This window comes from Typha latifolia, chromosome 3 (genome assembly GCF_019914945.1).
Source record: "Typha latifolia isolate L0001 chromosome 3, TyphaL0001v2, whole genome shotgun sequence".
NCBI lineage: Eukaryota > Viridiplantae > Streptophyta > Magnoliopsida > Poales > Typhaceae > Typha > Typha latifolia.
The window spans coordinates 273,231-301,131 of NC_133088.1; the positions used below are offsets into that span (position 1 = coordinate 273,231).

The 27,901-nt window shown below is 39.5% G+C and overlaps 5 protein-coding genes across 7 annotated transcripts; 4 read left to right on the forward strand and 1 right to left on the reverse strand.

Moving 5' to 3' along the window:
- Positions 1 to 1,011: 1,011 nt before the first annotated feature.
- Positions 1,012 to 2,473, forward strand: LOC140785248 (uncharacterized). The gene is made up of 2 exons (XM_073133046.1): positions 1,012 to 1,812; positions 1,895 to 2,473. The coding sequence occupies exons 1-2, from the start codon at positions 1,360 to 1,362 to the stop codon at positions 2,252 to 2,254; spliced, it is 813 nt and encodes a 270-aa protein (XP_072989147.1). The 5' UTR covers positions 1,012 to 1,359; the 3' UTR covers positions 2,255 to 2,473.
- A 3,065-nt stretch (positions 2,474 to 5,538) lies between these two features.
- LOC140785202 (diacylglycerol kinase 5-like) lies at positions 5,539 to 11,235 on the reverse strand. 2 transcript variants are annotated; one of them, XM_073132977.1, is made up of 13 exons: positions 10,986 to 11,235; positions 10,205 to 10,415; positions 9,925 to 10,047; positions 9,653 to 9,781; positions 9,218 to 9,303; positions 8,757 to 8,880; positions 8,169 to 8,217; positions 7,675 to 7,757; positions 7,320 to 7,387; positions 6,755 to 6,829; positions 6,434 to 6,521; positions 6,214 to 6,330; positions 5,539 to 6,037 (listed from the first exon to the last, which is right to left on the reverse strand). In XM_073132977.1, the coding sequence occupies exons 2-13, from the start codon at positions 10,400 to 10,402 to the stop codon at positions 5,732 to 5,734; spliced, it is 1,446 nt and encodes a 481-aa protein (XP_072989078.1). In that variant the 5' UTR covers positions 10,403 to 10,415; positions 10,986 to 11,235; the 3' UTR covers positions 5,539 to 5,731. The 2 variants fall into 2 exon arrangements, with proteins under 2 accessions (XP_072989078.1, XP_072989080.1); XM_073132979.1 differs by lacking the exon at positions 9,925 to 10,047 and having other exon boundaries at positions 10,986 to 11,196.
- Positions 11,236 to 15,136: 3,901 nt separating this feature from the next.
- Positions 15,137 to 16,575, forward strand: LOC140784582 (transcription factor MYB102-like). Its single transcript, XM_073132073.1, has 3 exons — positions 15,137 to 15,428; positions 15,530 to 15,659; positions 15,746 to 16,575. The coding sequence occupies exons 1-3, from the start codon at positions 15,296 to 15,298 to the stop codon at positions 16,440 to 16,442; spliced, it is 960 nt and encodes a 319-aa protein (XP_072988174.1). The 5' UTR covers positions 15,137 to 15,295; the 3' UTR covers positions 16,443 to 16,575.
- Positions 16,576 to 21,650: 5,075 nt separating this feature from the next.
- On the forward strand, positions 21,651 to 23,305 carry LOC140783664 (uncharacterized GPI-anchored protein At4g28100). Its single transcript, XM_073130614.1, has 2 exons — positions 21,651 to 22,608; positions 22,766 to 23,305. Exons 1-2 carry the CDS (start codon positions 21,961 to 21,963, stop codon positions 23,105 to 23,107), a joined length of 990 nt encoding a protein of 329 aa, XP_072986715.1. The 5' UTR covers positions 21,651 to 21,960; the 3' UTR covers positions 23,108 to 23,305.
- Positions 23,306 to 23,949: 644 nt separating this feature from the next.
- On the forward strand, positions 23,950 to 27,624 carry LOC140783666 (mitochondrial pyruvate carrier 4-like). Of its 2 annotated transcripts, none has more exons than XR_012108168.1 (6): positions 23,950 to 24,089; positions 24,369 to 24,468; positions 25,506 to 25,604; positions 25,730 to 25,782; positions 26,663 to 27,221; positions 27,325 to 27,624. XR_012108168.1 is itself a non-coding variant. In XM_073130617.1 (6 exons), exons 2-6 carry the CDS (start codon positions 24,414 to 24,416, stop codon positions 27,368 to 27,370), a joined length of 327 nt encoding a protein of 108 aa, XP_072986718.1. In that variant the 5' UTR covers positions 23,950 to 24,089; positions 24,369 to 24,413; the 3' UTR covers positions 27,371 to 27,624. The 2 variants fall into 2 exon arrangements, 1 of the variants encoding a protein (XP_072986718.1); XM_073130617.1 differs by having other exon boundaries at positions 26,663 to 26,736.
- Positions 27,625 to 27,901: the final 277 nt, after the last annotated feature.

The following is a 27,901-nucleotide window of genomic DNA, read 5'->3' on the forward strand; positions in this document are numbered from 1 at the left end:
CTCTCTTGTAGCTAAACACCACGAGAAGAAGCTCCTTATTGTTATTATTATTATTATTATTTTGCATTGCTACTGTAGTGGTCTCTTCCTTTATATAGTAGTGCTTATTCAAGTAAACTGGATATAAGGCACCAAATGAAAGCCCTTAGGTATTACGTTTGAAGGCCGAACCTTGGACTCTTCTTGATCTTGTACGGTTAACTTATGCAGCTTGGAGCGGTCTTTTTTGTTTGGCCATTGATTGTTTTTGTTTTCTTAATTATTAAAAGGAGAGCTACTAATCCATCTGTAGATTAATTAAAATGACGTCGAGGGAGCCCTTGAGGAGTCAAAAGCAACAATATAACAGAGGTCAAGCGGAAGCGAGTAAGCTGAGTGGTGCTCAACCTCTGCAAAAATAAAACGATTTCTGTTCTATTACAAATTTGGCCAACATGAATAGAAATTTATATTGGTGAATAATATTATTAATCATCCACGAGGTTTTCTAGAGCTGTTAATAGTATCAACCACAATTGTAGGCTTATATCAATTTCTGTCTGTGGGCCCTTGGAAGCCTAGTTGGGCCAATATTAGGATCCTATGTTTTGATATCTGTTAGATTATAATTCTTATTGGGCCTTATTTTGCTTGGTTTAATTAATGTGGAACGGAACACTAATCATCTTGGCAAATTTAATTATTACAAGTTAGGTCTTGTGAGTTGCTTATTGCTCATGCTGTCTTCCAAAATTATTTTAATGACTTTCTATAGAGGATAGCAAATTGCAAATATGAAAATAATCAGAAGGGAAGAAATAAATAAATAAATAAAAGTTGGCACGTCTCTTTCTTTAGCAGTTCCTCAATCCCTATTGCAGCTAAGATCCCTTTGTAATTGTAACCAAACCACGTATCCCTCCACCGACATCCTCTTACAATTTGTACACCCATCTGGACCGTCCATCTGTACTATACCCACACCTGACACCCCTCCTCTAAAAAGCTTTATTTACCTTACGGAGTTGATATTTGAGGTGTGTATCAATCTCCATTATGGCACTTCTGACTTTCTGAGGCCTGAGGGCTGAGGGGGGGGGGTGGTATTGACTATTTGCGCGAGAAACCTAAAGTAAAAAAAATGAAAAATAGAGAGAGAGAGAGTTTTTATTTTAATTTAAAAAAAGAAAAAAAAAAAGTGGTAGGAGAACGCTAGCTTTCCCAGCTGGTATCCCGTCATCTCCGCCACGTTCTTCTCCTCTCCACCCACCTCCATCAAAATTATTCCATCCCCAACTCTTTCCTCTATTTCTCTATCTCCTTGGCTTCTCGATCCAGTCTTCCTTCGTCGTAGCCAGGTCATCCCCCGGTGGTGGAGGAATGGCGCCGCGCCTCTTCTCGTGCTTAGGGCGGGCAACATCGTCGTCGTCTTCGGATACCAAAGTGACGGCGGATCTGACGGCGGAGGAGCAGAGGCGGATGGGCCCTGTCCTCGTGGAGCTCTTCTCCTCCCAGGGCTGCGGTACCTCTACCGAGGCGGAGGCGGTGGTGAGCCGACTCGGGCGCGGTGAGCTCAACGGGGGGGAAGAGGACCCGGAGGTGGTGGTGCTGGCGTTCCACGTGGAGTACTGGGATTACCGGGGGTGGAAGGACCCGTTTGGATCCAGCATGTGGACGGTCAGGCAGAAGGCTTACGTGGAATCGCTACGGCTCGACACGTTATTCACGCCCCAAGTGGTGGTCCACGGTCGGGCCCAGTGCGTCGGAACGGATCAGGCTGCGATGGTGGCTGCCGTCCGATCGGCTCCGAGATTCGCATCGCCCACCATGCAGGTATGTGATATATGATCATCATTTGATTATCCAGTGGTCTAAGCATCTGAACAATTGTGAAAGCCTTCGTGGTTGGTTGCAGGCCACGTTCCAGAAGCCAACGCCGACAACACTCCAGGCATCCTTCGCCGGCGCTCTACGCAATAAAGTGGACGGCGGGGGCGCCGACGTGATGGTGGCATTGTACGAGAACGGATTGGTAACGGACTGCACCAAGGGTGAGAACAAAGGCCGCGTCCTCCCCAACGACCACGTCGTCCGCCGCCTCGAGAAGCTCCTCGCCGTCAAGGACGTCTCCGCCAAGAAGAACCTCTCCGGTTCCGTCCAGTTCCAGCTCTGGGATGGCTTCAACCCCTCCAAATGCGGCGTCGTGCTCTTCGTTCAAAATAGTTCGTTGCAAACTTTTGGGCTACAGCATTTCAAATTGCCCGACAACGTTTGAATTATAGATCTCGTTGATACTACTACTACTACCATCATGCACGTACGTATTATTTTGGTTTCTGTTTCTCCCCCCTCCCCCCTCCCCCCCCCCCACCTTGGGTGCCGGTGGGTGTTAATTTCTTACGTGGGGAGTAGAGGTTGTGTTGGTAGGAAGAAGATTCGATCGGTTTGGCTGTATTATAGTGTTTATTAATTGGTTGTTTAATTGATTACTTAAGATATGCTGTACTATTTCTTTGTCGTTAATTTCCCGTCCCGATCCAAGTATCATCGAGCCGGAAGCCCCTCAATTGGAGCTCAACCATTTCATTGTGGGCTGGGCCAACTCCTCGTTCAAAACTTTTGGGCCAGGCCTCAATGCTGTACTAAGCTTTTCTTTTCAATATTATTGAAAAAGAGGGTGGAAAAAAAAACGGGTTAATTACGTTGGCACCCCTTAGTAGTATTACTCGGTGATAATGTAATTAATCCCAAAAAAAAAAAACGATAAACAGCAGACACGTGATGGTCAGATGCATCGGGTCCCACAACCTCACGGCCGATGTTGATGGGTGACTTCGACACGTATGTGACCTAAAGATAAGATTGTGGGCACGTGTCGTGGCGATAATTGTTAAGAACAAAATAGGCTAAAACCAAAAGCCAGTCCCACGTGATATCCTTGTGGGTGGGCTAATCATCTACTACTATTCATGAGTCTTCACGTGATGCATGTAAAATAGCCTTTTTCTTTTTTCTTTTCTTTTCTTTTCATCTTTAAGATCGAACTTCACAAAATGATGTATGTGTTCCCCAATCTCCGATCTTTTGAGATATCAAAGGAGCTGGCTGTGCGTTCTCTCTCTCTCTCTCTCTCTCTCTCTCTCTCTCCCACACAGGCAACAAGCCTTCCCAATTTCTCTGAGATGTGTACTTAATTCTACTAATTACTTTCAAGGCGCAGCCAGGCAATACTGCAATATGGTTTTTGAGTTTTGATCAAGGTCATGTCTATATTCTGTTACAGATGGAGAAATGGGAGCATGGTTCTGATTGAATAAATGAGTTTTTGGTGAACTAGAGAAAGACGATTATGGTTTCTGGAAAGAGCAATGCACTTGTGGCCAGTCCAACAATGATCTTAAAACTTAAAAGATAATAAGCTATCGACACTGTTGGAATTCAGATGCATGCAGACCCCACGACTTAGAGAGATCTAGTGTTAATCTGAAGCCCCCGATCAGTAAAGTAATTGCTCCACAAAAGGCAACAACTTAAGCCAAATGGAAGAACTCCATTTAATTTCCTAGAAGAAATTCGCGTTTCTAATTTTAATTATAGAAGAAGTGAAATAGTGTACAATTACAAAAGGATGGGTATGTGATTTAACTCGGACCCCAGCAGCTCAGATACATGGCTTTGTGAACCGACTCGTCCACTAATCGGCGGCTCTCTTCGGCGATTCCTCCCCCGAGGAGGACCCTGCCCAATCCAAGTCCGGCGGCCGAGGCCAGGACTCCGGTCGAGACGAACCGGTCCTTGGTTCGGTTTAGCGATCTGAGTCCTTGGTCTCTGTGTGCTTGAATCATCGCTACGCTCGCGGCCATCCAAACTCGGTTCAAGTTCAAGCGATTCATCTTTGAGCTCCTAACACTCTTCTCTTCTTTCTTTGTTGGCTGCTGCTACTCTTTAGACTTGAGCTTAAGAGCTGCGATTTTGGTTTACGACGCAAGGGGAATGGTGGGTATTTATAGGGAAGCTGAAGGGGTGGGTGAGTGGTTTTGGGGAAAACCGCTTTTGTGGCATTAAAGAAAAGCATGGTGGGATTCGGAGTGATTTTCGGATAAAGAGGGGCGGGTTGTACAGGTGTCAGCCTTATCTTCGCAGTTGAGGAGAGGAATGAGTCATCGCCACTTCGTCTGTCGCTTGCTTTTGATTCATTTTTTTTAATTTTTTTTGTGCTCCCTTTTTCTTCTTAATTAAAAATGCATTAATAGAAAATCATATGCTCAAAATTAGGGCTGTCCAATTTGCGACTTGATTAATTTCACAGTAAATGAGATTTAAAGTTATAATTTTGCCGTGTTGGATGATTTGCTTCAGAACAAGAGAGTCGGTTTACACCATGATTTTTTTTTTAATTTCATTTACTTGGCCTTTGCTCAGAGTCTCTGTGGCCGCCCAACTTCCAGCAATTATAGCATCAATGCCACCTGCATCCACAACACTAGCATTAAACTCTCTGAAATCCACTCCCCTTCCACCCTGCTTAGTGGATTGGTTATAGGAGCCATTAAAGGGTAGGTTGTTTCCACTAAACAGCATGGACATGATCATTTTTTCTCTTGTTAGTAGAGATAGTGGAATTAAAGTAATCCATAGACAACATCAACATGTTTCGCCAAGGCGCTGATAAGCAGAGAGGCTCTAGGCTTTAAAGACGACGTTGTTTCTGTTCTTCCATATCTGCAAAGAATTAGTAATAACAACATGAAAAAATTTTCTTCGATTTTGATTTAGTCCCACCCCTCTCTATAGGGAGTTTTCAGATCTGGTTCCACTTACCATCATCGATAGAGGCTCAGATTTCCTCACGAGAAGGAACCAGTAGATAGAGTTCACTGAGATAAACACCTCTTGGATCATGAAGTTAGACCCAAGAGTCGGTCGGCTAAGATCTAGAAAGAGACAAGTTAATATATTTTGGCCCAAAATAAACCCAAACTGAATTAATTTAGCTACTTTCTTGACACCAAATTTAACATCAACATTAACCTAAGTCGATTTTCAAACAATTGGCATATTGAAAATCTAAGATAAATAGGTGAATAGGGTAGACCTACCATTATCAGTAGATCTGATAAAGCACTCTCTAAGCAACATACTTGATGATTGGAGATGCCTGTAGAGTTCAAAACATCGTTTTCTATTTCTTTTACCCCCGACAGATTATCTGTTGATTCAGTTTAATAAATCTTGGTTTCATTCAAAAAATAAATAAAACACGATCTCGTTTGAATTATATATGGTAGCCGTGTACTGCCTTTTTTTTTTAGAGAGAGAGAGAGAGAGAGCATGATAGTTTTCTTAGTTATCAAATAAATTACAATGGATTAAAAGCTTCAGTCTGACATGTTTGATGCATATTTGCGAGTTATATTCGTATTGGTTTTATTGACCTAATTTCTTTATCTGACTAATTTAATCTGAAAGTAAAACCAATAGAAAGGACATACGGACTCGAGGCATGCTTTCTTCCATTAGCCAAATATTTATATCAATCACATAACTGACAAACGAACGGAAAATTTACAATTGATCAATCTTTTATTTTTCAAAAAAGAAAAAGGTTTCATGATAACTTCCTAGCATTGATTCTTAAGTATTATATACAGGCCCAATGCCTGATGTGACATCTAGTGAATCACTTGAAACTAAACATGCAAATTTACAGGTAGCAATGCTCAACTAAGACAACAACTATAAAGTATAAGCGTCAATCAGTCGATCTGAATGAGTCTGCTGCACCAAAATTCCTTCTCGCCTCTGAGGTGCTGAGATCAGAATCTTCAAAAGATTTTTGAACAAGGGCATCGACCATTTGAGTCGTTGAGGCCTCCTCGGCGAAACTTTTACAAATGCAATCATCGGTTGCAAGCATCTTGACTTGACCAAGATGGGAGATCTCCACCACCACCTCGCCATCATCCTTGGGAAGAGGTTGCTTCCAAGGCTCCCCATCAATTCTCATGTATGCATGGTCATCTGCTCCCTTGTGGAATTTGAACTGAACACGGTGTGCCTATATATGGAATTCAATGAAAGAGATAGGAATTCATTAATCTGAATCTATTGGACTAATTATGTCGAAAACTAAATGTTTTTTTTTCAATGGTTACTGTTTCAAAAACAACTTCAGTAGCCGTTGGCTTTGTGACGCTTGTTTCCAAGTTTAAGATATAAACCGTTGTTTCACACCTGTGCCAGACGAGTCCCATGTCCCTTGGGACAGAGCAAAACGAGCCCATGCCAAGCATCTCTAAAGCCCACAATGTCAAGGAGGCCATCATCTACAAATGGTGGCGTCAAGTCCCTCTGATTCAAGGAAAGGGAAAAAAATTCCAAACAGTAAGTAGATCTGATCCCCTTTTTTATGACTGGAGAATATCAGGTTGAGAAAACATCAGAATAAACTCACATCTCGCTGTTTCTTCTTATTTGGGGTTCCCCAAGGATTCAATCCACCAGAGAAGCTAGGCAAATTAAGACAAACAATCGACCTAATACTGTATATTGTAACAGATCAATTTAGTAAGAGAATCAAATAGACACTGGACAGTCACCAGTTAAGACCACCAAGAACATGCGATATAATGAGGAAATACACCATGCATTAAAAGCTTCAAATTTAGCTCTAATAGAGATACCACTGTGTGTAAGCTTTACTGGCTACTCTTGCAGATGGCTTCAGAAAATCTGCTGCCAGGTCAAACATGGTGGAATGCAGCAGTAAGCATACCTTTGGGGAATGTGTAGTTCTTCCCATGAGCCATGTTTCTTCATGATCTTCACCTTAGCAAGCAGAGCTATGTTCCTGTATTTACGGCCAATCATTTCAAAATCCAAACTACGAGTCACATGAAAATGTAGTATCACTAGTATAATCATAATACCATGGATTCTATCACCAATTAATTGTTTTAAAATGATTGATCCTTAAATAACTGTCTAAGAGATAATGATCATTAAACTACCATTAGGAACAACACTACCATGGATTTTTATCACCAATAAAAGAGATTTCACTTAAGAAGAATAGCCACAAGTCATACTGGGACATAAGTAGGCAGGAAACTGCAATTCTCCTGAGATGAGTGACTAAGGACTAAGTATTAAGCACCTACACTGGCTAGACAAATACTATAACAAAGTGCGATCAAGTAATTATAAGAACTACAACATCTGCTACAATTAAATGGGTTAAACATAAACATGAAGAACAAGAACAACAACCAAGCCTTTATCCCGTCTATTTGGAGTCAGCTGGAATATAAACATGAATAATATTATGCATAAAAAAGTACCTCGAAATAGGATGAAATAGGGAGGTACAAAACCATCCTTGTGTACATCCCAGCTTAACATATGTTCTCTGCACTACAGATAAAAGTTGGGTTGTTACACAGGAAATACTTATCTCAAGATTCGTATGAGAGAGAAAACATGATTAAGAATAGGAGAAGTGCTAAGATAATAGACAACAATATATAGTAATAATCATGGGAAATTCCTAAAAGAGTGTAATGCATTACCGTACTGCTCATAGAAAATTCAAATGAGAAAGATGAGATGAAGAATAATCAGGGCAATATAGGCCTTAGACAAGAAAGTAGAGAACATTACCTGATTAGCTAATTGCAAGAAAGTAGAGAACATTACCTGATTAGCTAATTGGTTCCTGAATTTTTCAGGATGCAACTTCCTCTGAGAGTGAAATGCATATGATACTTGGGCATCCATTCCTATAAGAGAACTGAATATACGTCATTTGTATGTTGTGTGCAATATTTATTGTGACTTAATTAACCATGTTTTTAATTTCTACAAGGAAATGAAAGTTTGTTTCCTTAAATTTAAACTGAAAATCATTTAATGATGAAGGAACGAACAAAAACTTGTGTGTGTGTGTGTCACAAAATAAGCTACTAGTTCAAACTTAGAGAGCTCATTTGGCACCAGCATATGCAGCCAATCAGTATGATAAATGATCTTTCAACGTTGCATTACAATAATGCAAAGCATAGCATAGACCCCTCTAATACTCAAATTTAATACAAAATAATTTAAGCTACTGTTGCATCTACATTGAAGACAAAACATTGAAGTTTATGATGCAACTTGAATTAAATATTCACTGAACTTTGAGCTCTTACCCATACTGAAGTAGTTCCAAAATCCCCCACGAAATGTTTGATAACCCTCCTGAAGACATATCAAGATGGATGAGCCAAAATTAGTTAATTACATAGTATCTGCTTAATGCATAATATGGTTAAAAAGTACAACCAGTTATTGACATTTTACAGAACATTCCATATAAAATATTTTTGCCTAATAAAGTTTTCCTGAAAAAGAAGTCCTAATATTTATTTAATCAAAAGCATGCTGATACAGATAATTGCTTGCTTCAGACATGTCATACCTTTTTGGATGAAAAAATAGGTTCTCATAAAAATTTATTGCATTTTACTGGAATAAGAACTCCCATCTGATGGCAATCTTCTAGGAAAGAGTTTTATGAAATGCCAATTAGTGTGTTCCATGCATCAAGATAGAGATTATAAAAAAAATTCCACAAATATAACCCAAACAATGAAAACTTATTGAATCATAAGAAGCAGATGCCCCAGTATACGAGACCAAAAGCGAAGGCATTCCCTTACTTTATAGTACAAATCAAGTATGTTCTCTGTAATGTAACAGCAAGAACCCTCATATAAATGAAAAGAAGAGTAACTTACCCTGTTCAGTGAGTCTGTTTGTGAAACACGACAAAATGCATGAAGAGACTGGGGCAAGTCTAGAGGAGCAATTGGCTCACAAGGACAATCTTCAGGAGTTTGCATCCTCATAATAATATGCCAGCTGAAAAGATGGGTGATGTCGAGGAAAGTGAGAAATTTTGCACATTGTATAAGAATAAGTCTAGCCCTAGATCTGACTCTGCAAACACATTGCAGCACTGACTTTGAAACCTTAGATTGATAAAACCAAACATCCTCAAAATGTTGACTTGTACATTAAAATATTTGGGACAAGCCACACTTGTCTCTTTTGATTCTGAAGCACACAATGGAGTGTAAATCGTCGACACATGGTGGAATAAGATCATTCCAGCAAAATCAGCAAAGTCAGATAAAAGGAAAATGATTACATGAGAAATGCATGTATGCTTCTTATCATGCATATTCAGAGGAATTACCTATCTATCTTCATTTCTCTTGCTTTCTTCACTCTGTCTAGAAATAGTTTGACTGATCGATGGTCTGTTCCAGGGTTTCTCTTCCCCTGCACAAGCAATTGTGGTTATGTAGACGGGTTATGTTTGAGAAAAGTATCTCAGTCTAAGAAAAGATAAAGCAACACTTTGAAACATTAACAATTTCCGAGAATTTAATCAAGCGAAGTGCTTCTGCGCGTATACTTCTATTGATGTAAATGGATAGAAATAAAAATATTCAAATAACAACAACATCAATAGGCAAAATGATACACATAATATGTATTCAGTAACTTGAAAATCTTGCAATTGGTTAGTTGTAAAAGAGTACACTGTCAATCATCAAGCTGCATTTGCATGGAAGAAGATACTGAGATAACATAAGTATTAAAGACAATTTTCAATCTCTTGTCCTACCCATCCAAAAGAAAAATGAAGATTGTTCCCAGTTCCCAAAGGCATTGTAGCAATTGGAGGTGGATAAGCTAATTTAAGATCAGAAACCACTCCAAGCAGCCAGCTTGCTGTACCATCACCACCAGCAACCTGATCAGAAATGACCTCATGTTAGATTAAAACTACAAGAAAAGTTCAAATAGGTGTAGAAAAACATGTGTCCTATGAGAGCTTGAAGGTGAAACCTGGACAACATAAGAACAAGTATCATTATATTAGTACATGTTACTCACTATTAGCCTCAAGTGCTTCTGAACTTCAGCAGCAAAATTATCTCCATTAGATTTAAGTCTTTCTAAATTTTGATAAAGCTCACGCAACACTTTATCTGGAGCTTTCTCCCCCAAATTAAAAATCTGGCATTACACACATAAGAATTGACTATTCATTATAGCAATTTTGAAAGGCATATCTTGATCCAGCTATCACATCCTAACAATCACCAGCGATTGGAAAAACAGAGTTATCCTAATAATGCATCCAAGTTGTTTTCGACTAACAACTAACATTTACCTGATGACTATTGAGAAGCTTGCGATATGTTGCAAGCAAATCACCCCCGAGCTGGCCACCACTTTTGGTGTTGATAAAAACTATAACTGGACAGCTGGGATTAGAATAAAGTAGCTCTGCTGGTGACTCGGGCACCAGTATGTAACTAGGAATCCAGAACTCTTGAAGCCAATTTGTCTCAGAACTGTAGTCTCCCATTCTATGTAGTAATCTGCAGGATTTATATTATTGAAAAATATTCAAATCGAGATAAAGAACAACTATCTGCACCACAAAATACTAGAGTACTTTAACATAATTCGCACCCGAAATGACAAATTGGAACTGTGATGCTTATTTCAGATAAATCTCACCAACTAAAATTGGTAGTAAAAGAAATTTAGGATACAAAAAGGATGATAGTATTTTTAATCGGCTTAAAGACAGCATAAAATTTTCCATTAAACATGCTTTGAGCATTATCCATAACTAAAAGATCGAATGATTTCACAAACTTATTTACTTAATTCATTCAAATCAATCTAACTTAAGCAAATAATTCTTGTGCTTGGTTTCCGATGAATCAAATAGAAATAGAACGACCTTAAAGCAAGAACTCACATCCGTCAAATTACGTACTCAAATCAAACAATAATATCTCCAAACTCAAAGAAAATCCACGCAGAGATCTTAATGCTCGGCAAAATTCCAGTTCAGAGCACAAATTTAAGCATTAGCAACCCTAAAACATGAGATTTTACGGGGAAATTGATCAAAAGACTCAAGACGAAAAGAAGCTTACCGATTTCGGGGAAGCGATTCGTACTCCAATCTGATTCAATAACTTTATCAAAAGAGGAGAAGCGATTCGAAGGAAACCACTCAGTGTGAGGGAGAATCTCAACAGTTAGGAGGAGGGGATTATAGAAAATTGATGAGGGTAAAACCGGAATACCATTTTCCAATATACGAAACCCACCAGCGTCAATTCCAGGTTTTCCCGAATCCGCTTCTACGAGTCGGGGTCGGAGGGAATTAAAAATGTTCGCGTCACCAGATTTTTTTTGTATACGTGGCTATCTTATATGCGTTCCTACGTGAGTTTTGCTATTGGCGCTAATGGTCGGATACAAGATTCCAGAAGTAGCGTGGGTTGAAAGCGAAACGACTTCCGAACCATTGGCGAGATACTCACCGCAGGTAAGCGCATGCCCAAGGCCCGAAATGAAATGAAATGAAGGGGGAAAGAAGAGCAGTAAAATTAGATGGTACCTCCCCTATAATAATAAAAAAATAAGTTATAGGTCAATTTCAACCCTAAAATAATTATTTTTATAGAATGTACATGTGAAGGTATTATACAGTGGATGCTCATTGTTTATTATAAATCTTAAGAATTTCAAACTTTGTTTTATTCATTTAATAGATGGATAAGACTTTTCTTTCTCGTTTGCTTTGAGATTATAAAATATAAAAAATAATTATTCTAGACTCTTATTTTTAAAATTAGAACTCTAATTTAGGATAGGGTATTCTAGTATTTACTTATATTATAAACTAATAATATGATAATAAAATGCACTATATTTTATATATATTAAGATTTACCCACGGAATCATTTCCAATATTTATGATTTAGAATCCACTAAATCCTAAAATGCAGGCTTTTATATTCATATGGCACTAAATGTCGCAGGTGAATATCATATAATTAGGATAAATTATTCAATTACAACTCAACATACATATAGAGAAAATAGATATGCAGCAATATTAGAGAATAATAAAAACATTTGATCAAGCAAATAACAATAGCCATGATGGAAGAGGCTGAAACAATCGTACCACTTTCTCATTATTCGTAACACTATAAGAAGACACAGCAAGAGGTCCGGTGAATACAAACATCTGTAATAAATTTGACCCATGTAAGAACTTGACATAAGAGGATTCGAGTTATGTAGCTCCATCAAAGCCATATGAATACCCAACATGTACAAACCTATAAATCATTACTGATAATCCTACACGAAGCAAGAAGCAACAAGACGAAAGAGACCAGCAACAACAACAATTACCATGGTATCGGTGATTAGATGTGATCATTCGACTTCCCTAATGCGCCCAAACTCGCTTGACACCAAACTCGATTAGGCTTGGCCCAACTCAAGTCCAAAATGGTAATGGGTTGGACAGGCTAGGTCTTTGCTCACCCAATCAAACTCAAAGGCTTGACATGTTACGCTTGCCCATTATGCTTGAGCTATTATTATGTCTATCCCGAACTTGATATATCATGGGGTTAAGGAGCAATAACGGGCCAAAATATTCTAGTTTGACTCGAGTGATTGATGAGCAAGTTGGTGAATAGAAGTCCAAGTTCAACTAGCTCAAAATGCCAGACTTGAACTCCCTAAAGATTACCTTTAGCAACAACCACAATTGTGGAAGCCTCAAAGATTGAGGAGAGAGGGAGCCAATGGAGAAGGGAGAATAGAGAAATAAGGAGAAAAAAGATGAAGGAAAAGAGGAGGAAAAACTTCTCGCCTTCTCTCATCCAAAGTGGCTAAGGGAATGGAGAGGGAGAAAGAAGAGAATGAGAGAGAATGAAAATGAAAAATCCTCCTAAGATAGGTGGAAAAGCTTTTGAGTTTATTTCAACCAAACTGACCAGAGAATGAGAAAGAGGGTGAAAATTACCAACAACAGGGAGAACCTCTTAAAAAGAACAATAAGAGGAAATTTTTTGAAACCCTATCGGAGGTTAGCTAGGGCCACTCATGGATTATATTTTGTAAACTACATAAAATAATAATATCTCTTTACGCACATGTAGATGTACATGAACCAGTACCAAGGGATGAAGGTGTAAAGTGTAAACCATAATTTATTTATTGCACAAATTAAGATGTATGTCTCAACTACATCCAACAAACATGTGGGATCTCAGGTCTTTTAATTAAACCAATTAAGATTTCATATATAATTAAAAGTTTGGCAGAGTCCTCATCAATATATACAACAATTTAATATCTGGATATATAAGAAGCAGGAATCAGCAAAACAATTAGTGAAGGCAGCCAAGAGGGAGAAGAACCCTGGAAATTAATAATGTCTCCAACCGTCCAACGATCTCCCTAATTAGTACGTTGGATGTAACCCTCTCAGTTATTTTTCATAAGGAGTCAAACCTAATTTGGTAAGCTAATTAACAAATTTGTCTCCATCACACCAAACACATGCAATTAAGCATATTAATCTAATCTATCATCTCTTCACCTGAGACGCATTCGTAGTTGGCTCCATGCATCTTATACATGCATGTCAACTAATTATCAATATTATAACATTGATATTAATTCAACCAATTTAGCTGTAAAAGATCAAATGCATGGTCAAATGGATTAGGATGCTTTAGGCAAGACCTAGAAGCTATCCAGATCTCTGCATAACAAAATAATAGAAAATAAAATTAAATAAAGTAATCTCGAATTAAAAATAATAATAAATTAGCTCAATATAAAGGGACACCTCATCCAAAGTTGATACGTTATGATTAACTACTCTCCAAAAGAGTCAACACGAAGATGTAAGCTACTACTTTGGGTAACCAAGACGCCATCAAATGCTATGATAATGCAAGGGACACAATATTGATTAAATTATTTAATTTTTGTGTGACATGAAAAAAATTGTTCGCTTCCAACGCAGTAGACACGGAGGCAAATCCATGAAGATTACGAGTACATTAAAATAGTTGAATGGTCATGGCTTTCAAATTAAATAATTGGGCACTATCGCATGAGTCATGGCTTTCGTATATATATATATATATATATATATATATATCCTTGAGAATTAAGGGAAAATTAATTCTCACTAATCAATTAAAGAGGATTAAATAAATATTTGAGCACAGTGGATAAAACAAAATGCACGATCCTTTTTTTTCCCACAGTGGAATTAATTGACATAACTACTACCTTATTTTATTTTTTCTTTTTGATGATTAAAGACCTTATTTTTCTTCTTGGCGGCAGGTGAGATGACCTTAAATAATAAGGAAAGACTAAGATAACAATGCAAATGACTCTTTAATATTTAGTAGTATGGACGCGCGCATTGGATCCTAGTGGCTGTGAAAATTACTGGACGAGAGTTTGACGTCAAATAGTTGGGGAGGGGGGGTAGATTGTGGGACACGCGTCATAAAAGTGACGTGTCAACCCAAGAAAATAGGACTGGCGTCCTGCGCTCCACAGGGGGCTGCAAGGTCCAGAAGGTGACACGTCATATATAGATCGGAGCCCTGGCTACGTCATACATTAGAAAATGTTGCAATTTAACTCGTCACAAATAAGTGCACTAACTAAGAGCATGTTAATTACCCAAGGAGTTCTCTTTTTAGTGACATCGATGGATCTATCTACCTACCTAATTACCTTAGATTAATTATAGAGAAGATAGGTTTATATGCTTCGCTTAAATATAAGTTTATCTTATGGATTACTATGGTAATAAAAGAATCCGTGCCCTTCACGGAGGCATGGAGATGCATGCAAGAACACCGTGAAGAAGAGATGCATCACCACGCGACGTGGCACCCACCTGGTCAACGCCAGCCGGTGTAAAACTAGATGAGGAGGGCCAGTCAGTCGCCTTCTTCATTGGGATACAAGGGAGGATTCCCATTTCATTTTACTACTAGTTCTTCTTCTTCTACTCTTTCCCATGGTTTTTGACCTCGTGAGATTAATTAAAAGCCTAGCTACATATGAAGAAGAGAGAGAGAGAGAGAGAGAGAGAGAGAGAGAGAGAGAGAGAGAGAGAGAGACACGTCGCGTTAGTGATAAACAAAGGCCGGCACCGAATTCTATTGACTTTTTTTTCCTCTGGACTGCACCTTTCAACCTTGTCTATATAAGTCATATATACGGACACTTCTCTCTTCTATTCAGTCTTTCTTCCACCTTTGGGTCCAAGAAGCTTACCCTTTTGAGCTACATCTCTCTCTTCCTCTCCGTGAGTAGTTATTCGCCAAGCTTAGATACATTCTAGGACAAAAGAATATAAATCATCGAGTGGTACTGTAGGCAAGTAATTTGAATGCCATGGGGAGACCACCTTGCTGCGATAAGAATGGATTGAAGAAGGGGCCATGGACGCCGGAGGAGGACAAGAAGCTCGTCGATTACATCCACAAGCATGGCCAAGGGAAGTGGCGAAACCTTCCGAAGAATGCTGGTGAGTAACTATATGTATATTTTAGTATTGCTAGCTACACTTTATAAGATGCTTAGTTAAAATTATTGGAGGGATGAGTGAATTTGAACTGTGTTGATTAGGTCTTGCGAGGTGCGGGAAGAGTTGCCGGCTCCGGTGGACGAACTATTTGAGGCCCGACATCAAACGAGGACGCTTCTCATTTGAAGAAGAAGAGACCATCATCCAACTGCACAGTGTTTTGGGGAACAAGTAAGATGCATATGATGAATACTTTGACAATTTTAAATTACGTTAGTATGTATGTTTATTATTAACACACACAAAAAAAAATTCAGGTGGTCAGCAATTGCGGCATGCTTGCCAGGGAGAACAGACAATGAAATCAAGAACTATTGGAACACCCATATAAGGAAGAGGCTACTAAGTATGGGAATAGATCCTGTTACTCATAACCCTCGCCTTGATCTCCTGGACCTCTCCACTCTTCTTAACCCCTCCGTATACAACCCAAATCAATTTGATATCTCTAGTTTACTCGGAATCGGGCCAATTGTTAACTCAGACCTCCTAAAAATAGCCAGCGATGTCTTATTATCTCAAAATCAGTACTCTAGCCTTGTGGCAAATACCTTGCAAGAGCCACATCTCTCAACTGCCCAACTCCAAAATCCATTTCCTTCATTACTGCAGGGTCAAATATATCCACCCCAAAACCTAGCTCAGTACGTTGATGAGTCACAACTCATGCAAGCCCAATTGCATGACCTGGAGATGTACCATCCTGGCTTCGACAATTTGGGCTCCAGCATTAATCCGCAGTTGTCACTTTGCGATAATTCCAATCAGCAAGAGTTTAACATCCAGAATTATAACCTACCATCCGGCTTATCGACGCCTGCCTCCAGTTCGACGCACTTGAACTCCTCATCGACTTATGTAAATGGCAGCACCGAGGACGAGAGAGACAGCTACTGCAGCAACTTGTTCAACCTCCAAATTCCTGGCCTCTTAGATGTTAGCGATTACATGTAAGCTAATTAAGAGAGAGAGAGAGAGAGAGAGAGGAGACGATTGTGGTGGATTTGTTGGGTCCATATTGATGGATGAATTGAAGAGCACTTTGTACAGTTTTCGTTGCATTCGTACTGTAATGTGGTGCATAATTTATGCTAAAATATTTTATATTTTTCCTTAATTTTATATTATAAGACAATGGAAGCTTTCTAAATTGCTGTCTGTATCGTGATGTCACGTACATTTTGTCTAGATGAAGAAATTTGGCGAATGGATTACTTATGTTGACAGGCTATGAAGAACTTCTTTATTAATGAGGTGACACGAATCATATAAACAACTAGGGGACGACATGGACACCAGTGACGCTTATCATTATTTAATTTAAAAAAATTCTAGATATAAAATTTCTATTAAACTTTAGAATGATATTTTTTTTCTTTTTTCCAAACGGTGTAATAATATAATACGTACAAAGCTCCTTTCATATAACTAAACTCGCTCTTAAAGAGCACACAAGTAATGAGTTATTTAATCCCCCTGCATCCACGCTCCCTCCTCTGTTATTAGTAGTCGATATTTTCTTAATGTATATATTCTTACAACCATTTGTGAAGAGGAAAAAGATCGAATAGAAACTTTGGTGGGTAGTAAGTACTGTGATGTACTCTAAAATGTAGTGCTGAATATAATTAATAATTAATACGTGGAAGCAGAAGAGAGGAGCATTTAATAGGCGGCGCACTTTATTCCGAGTACAGCCAAAAGTACTTCTTTCTCCTCGTTGGAAGTACATAATAAACCTTGAGCTGTCCTTCGATCTAAACCGTCCACTATCCTATTGAGATCCAGATCCAGACGCGTGTCCTCTTATCGATAGGCCTCTGTGTCTTCTCTTCGCGTCCATATGATTGCAGACGACACGTGTTATCGCTCTCGGATCGTTGACCAAGTCACACTCTCGTTGTCACCTGCTTGCCTTTCTCCTAATATCTGTTAGAGTTTTAAGATAAAAGCATTATAAGGTTAATCATTTAGAGTGTCAATTTTTTTTTAAGGATAAGTCTTTAATTAGACTGACTATTTATTAGGCTTTGAAGAAAATATAGTTATAACTTGATATATGAGAAAAGAAAGCTTGATAATACCTCCTTCAATACTATAAAAGATCCTACACTTTAAACATGTAACATTGAAATATATGATATAACGATAGAACGAGAGAAAAAAAGAGAGAAGATAAATACAAAAAAGCTATTGCTGCAAGGGAGCAAATCAACAATAAATCATAGCAGTTTATATTAACCTACCTCTAATTATCAACATCTTGAGATCCAACCAAATTGGAAATAAAAAAAAAAAAACTCTCGGAGAGTAGAAAGAAGGAAATCATCTGTGGCTAGTAAAAGGAGGGGCGGGAGAAGGTGACAGATCGAAATCCTAGCAAAGCTAGGGGTCATTAGGGAAAAAAGTTTTTAAGACATTTAGGGTGTCAGCAAAGCATCATAGGTGACGCCTAAAAGAAGATCTACCGCTCAAAAGAGGTACAATTAAGTTAAAAAAAAACTGAGAAATTAATTACAATTAATTAGCTTATGAGGCTAAGGGTTTAAAGAGAGAAGGTTTTGACAATGTCAGCCATTTAATTGCACCCCACCTGCTCGATATAATGGGCAACCGATGCGAGCATAGGTGTGAAACAGCATAATAGAAATCGAAGCACTTCTTCCTCATTAACGGTGTGTGCTTTTTGGAGAACAACGAACAATTTGACTGCCTCCTTTTCGTCGGCGACCATTACTGTCATCCGGCCGCCATTTTAATAGGATCCAAACAGGCCGACCAAAGAAAAACCTTAAAAGCTTTGTTTTGCTGCATTGCCACATCTTTACTTTTCTCTTTGACCACCAGCAAAAGGCTTCTTTTGTCTCATGTACACGTTTTATTTGAGTGCATTAATACATGGGCCAGAGAGAGAGAGAGAGAGAGGTTTAAATACCAACAATGGTGAGCTATGGCATGTTTCACATGCTCATGGATGGGCGAAAGAGATAGCATCCAGTAACTCAGTGTACATAGTCGATGACCTTCGTGGCTTCCATCCCCATTGGAGTCAATTTAGTCACTGTCGAGTTCTTGGGCTGAGCCTGGGCTAGCACCAATTTGGGCCTTTGGACTACAAGGCCCAAAGCCCACCAAGGAAGGAAGGAGGTGGTTGCTGACGAGGTCTTGGAAGATTTATTTCCGTGGATGATGAGAGTTAATTGTGGCTGGAATACTTGGGAGCAATGAATGCTTTCTTTTGCGTGGGAAGTTTGAAACTTTATAGCTAATGATTGAATCCTTAATTTAATGCAACTCGATTCATACAAGGATGGACAACTTTCTGTTTCTATCTGGTGATCATTAAATTTGGATCACCAATATTAATTGGTATCTACTACTCTGGTAGTGGCTGGGTATGTCGGTAATGGCTGTTTGATGATCTGAGCTCCTTTCCTCCTAATTAAGAGTACGTAATTAAAACTTAAAAAGGAAAATATAAGAGAGATTGTTTGATTCAAAAACTAAAGTTATTATTACTGGGTACAAGTGACAAGGTTCCATTGGGCTCTCTCTTCAATAATGAAGCTGCAGGACTATGGAAATAGTCTCTCAGAATTTGGCAGGTAGAGTCTCTTGTCAGGGTCGACATGTACACATGACACAAAGAGACATACCTCTGTCCTCTGACGCCACCACACTGAGTGAAAAGAAGAGAAGAGACTTTGCTATTTCCTTTCCAACTATAATAAGGGGGCCAACTCTAAACAGAGATAGAAAGAGAGGAAGCTAAAGTTGGATTGGAGGCCTAATTTAGAGCTCACATCACACCAAAACCATGGTACTAGTACTATTTCAAACACCTTATTGCATGACCCAGACCCACCAATCCATAATTGCCACTTTCACTCTTTATCTTCTCCTTTCTCCTTTTATATTCTTCAGTTTTTCCTTTTTAATTCACCCACCCCACCCAAAGACCCTTTTCCTTTTCTTTTCCTTTTACTCACAAAAGTTTGGGTTTGGAAATGGGAAGCCAGTAGACACCAACATGACCTTTGTTCACGCTACTCATAATAATATGATTTCAGCCCATCAGTGGTAGCATCTTAAAAAAGTGGTCACTCTAAAGCTAAATCCTCATGGGATTTGAGATAACTTTTAGTAGGTATGATTGTAGAATATATATATATATACACACAAACACACACACACACAAAGATTAGTAGAATATTCTGATGTTTTGTAACTGCATCCACTCACACTGCCCTGGTATGTTAAGTGCATGTGGGTTTGTTTGTCCTCTTGTTATGATTCTTTTTCCTCTTGAGTCCCTACCAAATGAACCCCAATCGCTTGTCGTTATGGTGTGGGAATAAGGATTTGGCTAATTAACTAATGGTACGCCCTGTGTTAATTTAATTTAATTCATTTTAAGAGAACATACCACGTGACCGTCTGAGAGAGTTTTCCTTTCGTTCCTTCTTTCTTTTTGACAACCTAGCTATTAGGTATAATGTATATAATCCCAATGGCTAGATATATACATGGAAATGCTAGGTTCTCCTCAAATCACATAGATGAGTTTAATTATTAAAGGAATTAATTAGAAGATTTAAAATTATTAGATCTTTTGAAATGTATATTCCCGAGAACTTTAATTTGCTTCGTTAATTGCTTTTGAAAGGTACACTTTTAGCTGTGGAGCTCCACAGGACGAGTGTCTCGTTGCATCCACGTAGGACCCTAATATAATTTTCTTTATCTTTCTCTTTCTCTTTCACTTTTAATGGTTCAAAAGATCACTCCATTTCCCTCGAGTGTGCTAGTCTTTGCCATGCATAGTTTGGTCCCTAGGATGTGCTCGCCAAGTTGAGATGATCATACGAATCGGGCTTTTGGTGCTTTAGCATCCATACACTGATCGCCAAGTACTCAGGCTGGAGGAAATGCCTGCAACCAATGATGCAGGCGATCAGTTGATTGCCCAGAGTGGGCCGGCTCTCGCCGGCGACCACTGCTGAAAGGGGTACCACTCTCTCTAGGGGTTGTTTCGTCATTCTAAAGGGTTATCATGTGGGCTTTGATTTGATGGGCTTCTCTCTCCCTCCTTTTTCCGTACACAGTATTCCTCAGCACTGCGAGAATGACTATTTTTTTTTAAAAGTCTAAATCCACGTATAATTAATCATTAACTACGTAAATATATATATATATATGTTACATGGCAGTTTGTTAATGGTTAAATACTTCCAGAAACCCAATGGATCCATTCACGTGAAGCAATAGTTGGTGACTTTGTCTAATGTGCAATTAGCGGCCACCGGAGAGAGCTAATATGAACAAAAGATGAGAGAGTCCCCCGACCACTATACCTTTTTCGAGGCCTGAAGCCTTTTCTGGTCCACGAGTCTCGTCTCTTAATCCCACAGAGATTAACTGACAACGCCAAAAGCTAGCTATCATGTTTACAATATTAAACCATCGACACCTCTATCGATCTCTGTTAATTCTCAGAAGTAATATTTATATATATATATATTTTATTGGTATGATTTAAGAAAATCCATAGGGATACCTTTGATCTAGATTAGGACAGTTTAAATATTCTTTGTTTGAATGGACCTGCATCCGTTACACCTTTTCCATAAGCTTGTGCGTGATAGGAGGAGAGAGAAACAGCAGATAGATGTAATAAGAGAAGAGAGACAAGACTCAAGAATCCAAACAGCTAACAGCTACTACTCCCTGCCACATCCCAAGGGAATGAAAAGAAAAGGACGCTCACCAACTGCACTCACCACTCACCAGGCCACCATCTCTCTCTCTCTCTCTCTCTCTCTCTCTCATATAATAAGTACGTTTAATTATTTTATTAATCCTCTGTGAACTCCTTATTGGATTCCTCTCCTCTACCCGTTTGGCATATTCCGCTTGACTTCCCTCACCGCATCCTACTGCATGATGCAGGAATTTCCTGCATCAGTGCACTAACGTTTCTGTAGCTCATTAAAAAAAAGTGTATATTAACCACTGGAAATATTAATTATGAGATGCTGTAATATCTCCATGTTCCATATATAATATTACTTTATTTTTGATAAAACATAATAATAATATCATTATTTAACTTATCGTCAAAAAAACATCATATATGCTGTTTGACATTGGTCTACGAAGAACAGGTCTGCAGGAAAATCTTGCAGCCTGGGCTGCAGATGATATGCTGCTAGCTGGCACTCCCTCACCCCCGTCCCCTCAGCTCTTCTCCGCATAAAACCCCCCCCTCTCTATCCTCATATCACACCACCAGTTCTCTCTCTCTCTCTCTCTCTCTCTCTCTCTCTCTCTCTCTAGCTATATATGGAAAGATAAAGTTTCAGAAACCCACTTCCAGACTCTCACTCTCCCCCCATTCTCCCTTCCATCCCCCCTCAGTCCTTTCTACCCCTTTTTCTAGAGTGAGAAAGACCAAAAGGAGAGAGAGAAAGAAATGAAACCCAACTCATCGTTCTTTCTCCTCTTCCTCCTCTCCACCTCCATCGTCTCAATCTCCTCCTACTCCGGTGAGCAGCAACCCATCAACCCAAGCGACTTTACCTCCGGCCGCAACACCGTCCCAGCCTTTCCCCTCGCCCAATCCCAGAACGCCACGACTTGCCGCCTCGACCTGTCCGCCGAGCTCTTCGGCGGCGTCGCCGAGGCCTGCGGCCGCGGACTCGACCGCAGCCGCTGCTGCCCCGTGCTGGCCGCCTGGCTCTTCGCCGCCCACGCGCGCGCCGCCCTAGTAGTCGAACCCAGCCCATCCCAGCCGTCCGACGCAGGCGGCCAGGACGGTCCGTTGATGCCGGACGACAACCAGAAGTGCGTGGATTCGCTGCAGAGCGCCTTGGAGAAGCGCGACGTCCGGCTGGCGCGTCCGAATGCCACGTGCGATGCGGTGCTATGCTTCTGCGGGATAAGGTTGCACCAGATCGGCTCGCTGAGGTGTCCCGCAGCTTTCGCTGTTGTGGGAGGTGAAGGAGCAGCAGGCGGCGGTGCGAGGAATGCGACGCCGACGGCGGCAGTGAGGGATTTGGAGCGCAACTGCCGGAATGCCTCCTACGCCGGCTGCACGCGTTGCCTCCAGTCACTGGAAAAGGTCGGTTCGGTTCCTTCCTGGGGTATCCTCGTAATACTTAAAACATCTTAGTCACTGCTAAACTACTACTATATAGTTTTCATCTATAACTTCCTTCCTCGATATATCATCAGAAACTGATAAGACTTCTCCCATTCTCTTCTCTTGGTTGGTGTAGCTGAAGGGACATGAAAAGGAGAGCACCGACCGAGCCAACCGGATGTTCGGACGAGACTGCCAGCTCATGGGCCTGACGTGGCTGCTCGCGCGCAACAAGACGGCCTACATCCCCACGGTGTCCGCTGTTTTGCGCGCCATACTCTTCAGTGCTCATCCGCCGACCCACGGCGGCTACAAGTGTAGTCCCGACCAGGAGAACATGCCCCTCGCCGTCGACTCGCTCCAATTCCAACGACTCGGCGAGGACTCCAACTCGGCATCAGCTCCTGCTTTGGCGTCTTTTTCCTTCCATGCCCTCTTGGGGTTTGTGTCTCTGATACTAGTTCACGGGGTTGTGTGAGAGGGGACGTTAGGGGTAAGACGAATGGGACTGTCCTTTTTTGTCCTTTGGACGGTGTATATGTTTTTTATTTTTATTTCTTGTTGTTGTCTCTCCCGGTTCTTGTGCACATTATATAGAGTATATGATTATATTTATATAATATTATCCCTAGTAGTATTACTATTTTTATTATGATTAATTAGCATTGTTTTGAAATGAGCTTGTCAATCCCATGGATCTTGAGATGCGGCCTTACGGGTTTATTTACTACTTTATTTACTCTCTGGATCTACTCTATAAACATGGTTCAAGATAATTGCATTTTGAGAAGAAAGTAGGCACATATTGCTTTCAGATGATTGAGGAATCTTGGTATATAGGGTGCTCAGAATAAAAAAGTTACTCGGGCTCAAGTTCGACGGAAGCTCGAATTCTGCTCGGTTGAGCATGAGTCGAATTCGGTGCAAATCTCTAGCCCTTCTTCACCTTCAGTAACAGTAAGCTGCAGTCGCCTCGCCTCGTCCTCCTCTATCGGCTAGCTCGACAGCTCGATCTGGCCCGACTCAAGCTCGATTTGAGTTGAGCTTAGCCAAGCTTAAGCAAACTCGTTTACACCCGTAAACGGTGGAGGTACGAGCAAATCTGGGCTGCATGCCCGCACTTGAACATAAATACATATACACAAGCACAAATACAAATCCCAAATTTGCATATATAACCTCAAAAACTTTGAAATCACAATTACATATTCGAAAGGAGTGGAACTTTCACTTTGGGCCAGATTTGGGTCGGCCCGAGCCAACGAAGGTTTACGCGAAAAGTGTACCCACATTTCAGGGGGGCGGGCTTTTAGCAGGTCCAATTAATCGGTAATTAAACAAATGCGTTGCAGACTTTGACCTTAGCTCGAGCAATAGCTTATTGGGGGGAAGGCTTCCATCGTCTTTGCCTATTCCTATCTATCGGGAATTACTTCATCTGTTATTCTCCGCTCCTGCAGGTAAGAGAGAGAGAGAGAGAGAGAGAGAGCTCGATTTGTCTTCTTCTCGATCTATCTGTGGTCTCTCTTCGCTGTGTAAACTAGGGTTTGGGATAGCACATCACCTGATCTAATCCCCTTATGATTTGATTGTTGTATAGGCGTTTCTGATGTAGAGGATTTTTTGTAGTGTTTTTACGTTTCATTAATTAGAATTTTTTTCAGTTTTTGTTTCTATATTGGATGGAAGTGCATAATTTCTTTTAACATTTGTAGCATAAATGTACAACTTTTTTGTAGGAGAAAGAAGGAAGAAGAGAAGTAAAAAAGCGAAAGTGCACTTCAATGGCCGCTTCGAAGATTCAAGCCCTATGGAACCACCCTGCTGGCCCTAAAACTAGTTCGTCCTCTCTCTCTCTCTCCCTCTCTTATATATCGCATCTTCTAAAATGTCTAGAGTGTACATGAATGGCATAAAATCGGAAGCTAAGACATTCCTTTTATCAAGAGGTTTGTAGGATTGCTTCAATTCTTCAAGATAGCCCTTGAATTGAGGTAATTAACTGGTTGAGTGGTTGATGTCATTTTAATGCAACTTTATTCTAATTCAATGCGATCCGAGGATAACCACATTCCGTAGTTCATGTATTGCTTTGGTACGTTACAATGGTGGTCTATCAGTTGAAAGATCTTGTCCTTGCAATGAGAGTTGAATTTGCAAGTTTATCCCTCTTTATTTGTTCTTTGATTTTATTGAGGAAAAGGTGAGCACCTCTCTACTGAAGTGGTTGTTGCTCATATAGTGTCATGTATGTCAAGTAACAGATGATTTTCAATCATGATTTCTTATTAATTCCTAGACAGTAAAGGTATCAAAATATTAAATTTCATATGTTGCTCGGAGTACTACTGTTTGTAGCTATAAGTAGGAAGGGTGGCCAGAGCAACTTGATGGCTAAACTTGAGAACCTATCATTCTTCATTCTCAGGCCTTTGGGCAAATCTATACTGAAAATGTTAAGACATGAACTCCCAATCCTTCTCAGAAACGGGCCTAGATTCAGCATTCAGTGTAATGTCCTTATTCCTGGGAGAAATCATAATATTCTAGACTTCTAGTTGAGGGTTCGCTGTTCATGCTAGGCTGAAATAAGTGACAATGACAAATGTGCATATCATCTTTTTTGACTTTCATATAAAAGTACATGTGCACCTTTGTGAATTTATCTATGTTCATAAGCAGATACAATTTGTGCGGAATTAATGTTCTTTGAAATGCGAAAAGTCTTGAGAAATATATACTACTCAGAACTCAAAATAAACAAAAATACTGTTTAGTATGCTGCAAGTACAACAATTTATTAATGATAGCTGAAATAAAATAGGCTAGATCAATTCTGATTCTGGCACAAAAGAATGACATTTTCTTATTGACAGTTCATTTTTGGGCCCCTACTTTTAAATGGGGTATCAGCATTGCAAACATTGCTGACTTCTCCAAGCCACCAGAAAAAATCTCCTACCCTCAGCAAGTTGGTATGTAGTGTTGCCTAATTGAAATTTTATGCTATTTCTGAGCATTTGATACAATTGGAAGCTATAGTTTATTCTCCTACCTTGAACATTCTGAGGTGGAAGGCTCATGTGTTTCTGTTATTTAGCTGTTGCATGCACTGGAGTTGTTTGGTCACGCTACAGTACTGTGATTACCCCGGTGAGGCTCTTTCTTCCATGACACTCTGTTTAGATTAAACTTTGTGCTTTATGTCTTGAAAGAGCAGTGTGAATTGTAATATATTTTATATTTATTGTTTAAACCTTTATTTTGCAATTTGTTGCGTACAACGTCAAAGGCTTTTCATCTATAGTATGTAATATCATGGACAAAAGCTTATGAGGCTTTCTGCATTTATAACCCTCAAAAGATATTTCTGGGGCATGTGTAAACAAAAACTGTATACACAACTCGACTTTCAACAAATATTAGGTGGCGTGACGTTTCTAACACTCCAAAAACTGTCATGCGCACATCAATAAGGGACCCAATAAGTAGAGGGTACATAAAATATTGCAAGGATAGGTGCAAGACTCAGTAGCATGCAAGTGTAAGATGTTAGAAAGTTTAGATACGGCAATGGCAGAATTGAATGATGAAGAGATGAGAAAAGGTAGTCCTCTTTGCTACTTAGTGCATTGATGAGCAGGCAGGGATTGGAGAACCCACCTAGGCAAGAACATCTGTTCCCTTCTCAAAAGTGAATAATTTCATTTCATTATTCCAATAACTTTTTCATCTTTCCATGAAGCAAACCAGTTCGAGTTTATTTTGGTACATAACATTGTTGACTGTGCTTTTGTTGATACATTTGTCAATCATTACCGAATAGGAACTTTATTATCATTTGAGAAATGGGAACTTACCTTTAAAGAAGTGATTAAAGATTTGTTTTCCTAATATACTTTGACAACTTCTATCCTAAAACAACTTTCGTTCATATCCAAATGCAGGAATTTTGTAGTTTATTTCTGCTATCTTCTAACTATAGTTTACACTTGCTTCTTTCTGTTTACCTTGGCTTATTGTCATGTTGCAGAAAAACTGGAACCTTTTCAGTGTAAACGTTGCAATGGCTGGGACAGGCATCTATCAACTTACACGAAAATTACGGTAAGCTCAAACTTGATCTTTTGAAGTTGTTCTTGTTCATGGTAATGACTTTTTGAAGAAAAAAAATTAAATTCATCACTGAGGAAGATCTCAAAAACCGACCGATGTATATAGTATGTAAAACAGATAGGGAAATGAATATGATTAATTTCAGAACAGCTTATTCCTGGATTTCTTCCAAGTGTATGTAAATTAATCTTTCTCCGTGGTTATTTACCATAATTTATTCAAAGTAGTATAATAAGAGTAAACATTGTAGAGGTGAAAGAACCCAATCTGTGGAAAGATGATCTTCTTGCTGATGTTGCAATCTTGCACCTACTTTAGTAGCCTGAAGCTTTTACGATTTTAAACGATTAAGCTAAAGTCAAGTGCATAAGATACTTGATTTTCATTATATACTGTGATGAACTGCATTGCTTTTCTCAACTGGTCGGTGACTATGAGAAATGCCTCCACATTGCACAATTCACAGTTAAACAAAGGTATGTCTTCTCCAACGATACATATTCAAGCTTTATACCTTCTAATCATTCAAATAATGTTTGCTGAAACTTCTACTTACGATTTACTTGATTTACTTTTCAGGCAAGATTACTTCACTGACGTAAAAGAGGAACCTGTGGAAGGATGATGACAGAATATTATTCTGCACCTCATAGCTGACAGTAGATCTGTGTTGATTGATTTGGCTATAAAAATTATGGAATTCACTCTGTCCAGGGAATTCCACATATTGTGTATGTTTGTGTTCCGCTAAATTTGCTGGGAAGGACCAATCTCTACAATAATGCCATGCCCTGCCTCCATAGCTCTTGGAGGATTGTCTTGCTATTGTCCTCGAGCTCTCCATTTCTATGAGCAAAAAGTTGGGTGTTTTACTGTTTATTATGCAAGTTCATCGCAAGCTTTATGAGTAGTAGTTCACATTCATTGCCATCAAGGTTATCCCAGGAGCAGGCACAAGCTTCACTTTTCTACATCTCTTACGCCATTCTGAAGGATTTCTTTGTTTTAAGTTATCATGTGATGCAATTCTCTATTTATCTGACACTTATCTTTTCCAATCAAGAGATTAAGATATGCAAATTCACTTCACTTCTGCCCACCAGGATTTTCAATTGAAATATATATATATATATATATATATATTGTGGTATTTTCA